This window comes from Ammodytes marinus (genome assembly GCF_949987685.1).
Source record: "Ammodytes marinus genome assembly, chromosome: 13".
NCBI lineage: Eukaryota > Metazoa > Chordata > Actinopteri > Uranoscopiformes > Ammodytidae > Ammodytes > Ammodytes marinus.
This window is the reverse complement of record NC_137217.1, coordinates 29,170,010-29,174,460: the sequence shown is the minus strand read 5'-3', so window position 1 is coordinate 29,174,460 and position 4,451 is coordinate 29,170,010. Positions and strand designations below refer to the sequence as shown.

The following is a 4,451-nucleotide window of genomic DNA, read 5'->3' as shown; positions in this document are numbered from 1 at the left end:
ACCAGCTCTGTGCAGATAACACAGACACTCGCTACACAGCGGATGCAGCTGAACACGTCAGCAACAGCAAATTTCTAGGAAACTGCAACCGCGGCCCTGTGGTGTGAATAAACATAATATTGACAAGTATGGAGGTTGGTAAACTTGGATTAGAGTTAAGGTTAGGCGATTCTTTTCAGCACAACACAGCTAGATGAGTGTAGATGTAACCAGTTTTCTGCTAGTGTAAAATAGTCATAGCCTTGTGTGAGTGTATTTTGTGTATATCTGCCTGTAATAACCAATAAAAGCAACTTTAAAAAAAAGGTGCAACAAGGAACTTTTGAATTTTCTGAAAAGTCAAATTTTTCCTCTGATGATCATTGATTACATGAAACAGCAAACAAGACCATCAGTGCAAATAACACTATTTTTATATTTTTTTTTCTAAATGCCTTTGTCCAGGTACCCAGGAACAAAAGCTGGCGTAGAAAAAAAAAAAAGCACTACCACTTTTGTCCAAAGGGGCCACTAGAGTTAACACCCAAAAGTTCCTTATAGCCACTTTAAATTTAACAAAAACAGAAAGATTGTGTCAAAGGCTCAAAACCATGTGAATTATATGTACGTGTTTATTATTTAAAATCTATACACAGTTCTTGTTAGCTTACAACTGGATGTGTTACTATTTATCATTGTCTGCCTATCCTCATCTGAAACCAATGTATCCTTCCCCGAAAAATGACTGGCATCTTTGGTGAAGTTGTTCGATTCAATTTTCACCTTCCAAATTCAGTCCTTTTCTTCAACAGACTCAAAATGTTTCCACGTAAAAAAAAAAAAAAAAAGTCCCAGTATGTGGTTGCTGCTATCATAGTGCAGATCCAACATTTTCATAAGGAGGAAATAGAGCTACACCCATGCAAATCCGCCTGACATGGTTGAAGAGTCCATATTAAAATAAGATCCAGGGATATGAATGGGCTCCTTTTAGAATGGGCTTCATAACTTGCTTGACCAAAAAAAAAAATCAAAAAATGCAGCTATTCGTTCCTGCTACGGGCACCATTACCATGGTGATATTATAATTATGAACAAACTTGTAATATAAAACACACAGAAGAAATCAGGTCATCTTGCTGCCCATACCCAGTTTTTAATTTTTTGCATAGACACATTTTTCACATGTATTTAAAAAAATAAATTTTCTTATGTAAATTAAATAAAACTTTCTGACAGGTATCTTACATTTACCCCCCTACTGCAAACAATGTTTCAGTTGTTGGGGTGTAGGGGGAGAGGGGGGGCGGGGTGAAGGCAAGCCCAGGAAAAAGATGAAAAACAACCTTTTTTTCATCAGTTCAGCTTTGAGTCCTTTCTCTCTCAAGCCCAAACGTGATGGCTTGGCTGGCTGGTTTTAATAATATAAAGTCTCTTGAGTGTCCAAAGTTCACCTGATCAACAGGGCCAGTGTCGCCCCGATACCAGCAAATCCAGCAACTGCCATGAGTGTGTTCCTCACTGTAGACTCGGGGTCTGCCACTCTGAAGAACTCAACAAATCCATCCTGGACACAAAAGATTCAACAACAAGAACATTAGAATAGATTGCATTTGTATTGTAACCATACAGTACAATGGTGGTTAAGAGGGCGCCTTGCATGGCAGCTACTGCCACCGGTGGTATGAGTGTGTGAATGTGGTAAGAATTGTAAAGCGCTTTGGGGCTGAGAAAATCGGCTAAAAAGCGCTATACAAGTCAAGTCCATTTTCCATTTTACAATGGCTTAGCACAGCACAGGGGCAAAGGCCTGTTCTCACTGGACACGTATGCATAGTTGCACAATGGTAGCACTTATGCAACCAGTGGAATTCTTCCCTCACACACCCTAACCCCTGCATCCTGTCTCTCTTGGGCTATTTGTCATAAAGTTCCTTACCCAGGAATTGTTCTTGACCAGCCATTCTCTCTGTTCAGAAAGCAGGTACGAGGAGATCTCTTCCCCCACCATCTCCACACAGTTTCCCTTGCCGATTTCTTTCAGGTATTGAGATACGGCCGCTCCGAAGGCCACCAGGCTCGCGATTCGACCCCAGTTTGTAGTTCCGTCTGCGAACAGGCTCTGTGCTACCGACCGGACGAACTCCGCATCCCCTCGGTCGTCTAGTGACAGTGTTCTGATCATACCTGGGGGAAAAATGAAGGGTTTAGAATAGAAATCTATCTTGCATTTTACATTAGGTTGCAACAGTATTAACCAGTTGTAGTTAAATCTATTGAAAAGTAGATGTAAGAGGAAGACTAGTTGACTTAAAAATAAACTTACATATGGTTCCTTTTTACATCTCATGTGTAAAATGGCTTCTATTGGTTCTAAACAGCATTCCTGAGGTCTTAACCCTTTCCTGCACTGTGGTCACTAGTCTGGTATATATGCATAAGGGGGTTTGATGGTATAGTTGCACATCAGCCACCTAATGAAGTTGAAAAACTGAATGTTCACTTTGGAATGCATTAAAAAATTAAAAAAAAAAAAATCCTGATATTAACCCATTCATGCATGATGAATGGGGAAATATAAGTGATATGAAGCAGGTACAGGCTCAGGAAAGGCAAGTTAGATAGTCTATTGTATGTAAGGTCATTCAAAATGCAATACGAAAATGCCTCTACTAATAAAATAATGATGAGGTGTCACTCAAATCACTTGCAAAAAAAAGAGAAGAAAAAAAATATATCACCTAAAAGATTTTTTTTGCAACGTCATAAATTAAAATGATAAAATCCTTCTCTCAATATCTTAACTGTAAGACATTTGTAAGTGAGAGATTTGAACACTTACACACACACTCCCTCCACTTACCATTGTATGCGTATCTGTGTTTCTCCAAAACGCCCTCCACGACTCTCTTCATGGTCGCTAGTGGTTTGCTTTCTTTCCACCGAGACGATTTCGAAAGTCCAGTATGCTCCATCAGAAAACGGGTTATGAGTTGCCTCGTGTCGTTGGCTAGGACTCCATATCCTGCTGGACAACCGGAGTCCTCGATTTCCATATCCGAATTCATCTCTGGGGTGCAGGGCAGCGAACCGTCTTCAACGTCGTCGTCCACCCTAAAGCTTTTTGGCTTGTACCCATTCTTCAAGCTCATCCCCAGGTTTTTGGGCCGTTCGCCCGACCCTACACTACCGTTTCTAGGCCCTAAAGAAGAGCCCATAGCCATTTGCGGGGATGAATCTGCCGAAGCGTAGTGCATGGAGCCCTCCTGGACTCCATTTTGAGTAGTACACGTTAAGCTCATGTCTCCGTTGGTTTCGTTAAACGCCGCCTGGTCGCTTGCTCTTCTCGTTGGAATGATGAATGATAGTAGTTTCTAGATAATAAGCGTTTCAAATAGTTTACAGGAAGAAAAAATAAGAGTAGAAGATTAAAGATAGGAGGTGGCTAGCCTGTGTGAAACAAATAGCTAGCTATTTCCCTTACATTCATTCGTTATCCATGTCAGAGGTACAGAGAAACGGAAGTGAAGAGCTGTTGGCCTGTTTTATTAAGAGGATGGGAGGTGACGCCATTACGTCGGCATGCGTCATCGTAAGTACTTACCCCCTTTCTTTATATGTCCATGCTTCCCCCTCATGTTTGAAAAAAAGACAAAGAGAGAGAGAGAGAGAGAGAGAGAGAGAGAGAGAGAGAGAGAGAGAGAGAGAGAGAGAGAGAGAGAGAGCGAGAGAGAGAGAGATTTATGTTTAGTTTTTTTCCATTAGCCTACATTAAAAATTAAGATATGTCGACAGGGGAGGCTCTATTGGCAACATTCCAAACATTGTTCATACTTTGGCTGTAATATAGACAAGAAAGTGACTAGAGTAAAATATGTCAACATTAGGCTACTAGTTATGTTTAATTACACATTCAAATGTTGCTTTATAGTTTTAAATGCTACTTTTATTTCATTATATTCATCTACAGTATATTTTAGTTTTTGTATTTAGGCTACTAAAGTTTCATTTTATTTTTTGACTTTCCTTAACTACCTCATTTTAGGTTTTGGGAAGTTGTATGTTTTATCTATCTATCTATCTATCTATCTATCTATCTATCTATCTATCTATCTATCTATCTATCTATCTATCTATCTATCTATCTATCTATCTATCTATCTATCTATCTATCTATTTATCTATCTATCTATCTGATTGAAATATATCTATACATTCCTGTTTTACACCATGGCATTGCATTGTATGTAGATAAAAGCAGTTCTGGTTGCACACGTTTAGTACCTCTTCACTTTTTAAGTTGTGATAAATGACTGCTCTCACTCTGACACTGGTCTAACGCAATACGAGTTACAACCATAATAATATAAAAAAAAATGTTTTAACAATCCTGGCTGTAAACATGCATTTATTTACTCCAATAAATCACTAAAAAGGGGAAATATCACTGACATCTACAGCCAACCTGCCCT

At 39.3% G+C, this 4,451-nt stretch overlaps 1 protein-coding gene across 1 annotated transcript; it reads right to left on the bottom strand.

The window, feature by feature from the left end:
• Positions 1-593: 593 nt before the first annotated feature.
• LOC307259951 (induced myeloid leukemia cell differentiation protein Mcl-1 homolog) lies at positions 594-3,487 on the bottom strand. Its single transcript, XM_080040045.1, has 3 exons — positions 2,843-3,487; positions 1,919-2,166; positions 594-1,546 (listed from the first exon to the last, which is right to left on the bottom strand). The coding sequence occupies exons 1-3, from the start codon at positions 3,279-3,281 to the stop codon at positions 1,430-1,432; spliced, it is 804 nt and encodes a 267-aa protein (XP_079896171.1). The 5' UTR covers positions 3,282-3,487; the 3' UTR covers positions 594-1,429.
• Between the last annotated feature and the right edge of the window lie 964 nt (positions 3,488-4,451).

Excerpts from the sequence above, each read along its gene's own strand:
- LOC307259951 (XM_080040045.1), bottom strand. The coding sequence starts at position 3,281 with ATGAGCTTAACGTGTACTACTCAAAATGGAGTCCAGGAGGGCTCCATG. Across the intron at positions 2,167-2,842 it reads ACACAGATACGCATACAATG|GTATGATCAGAACACTGTCA; the intron begins GTAAGTGGAGGG and ends TTTTTCCCCCAG. Across the intron at positions 1,547-1,918 it reads TGGTCAAGAACAATTCCTGG|GATGGATTTGTTGAGTTCTT; the intron begins GTAAGGAACTTT and ends TTTTGTGTCCAG.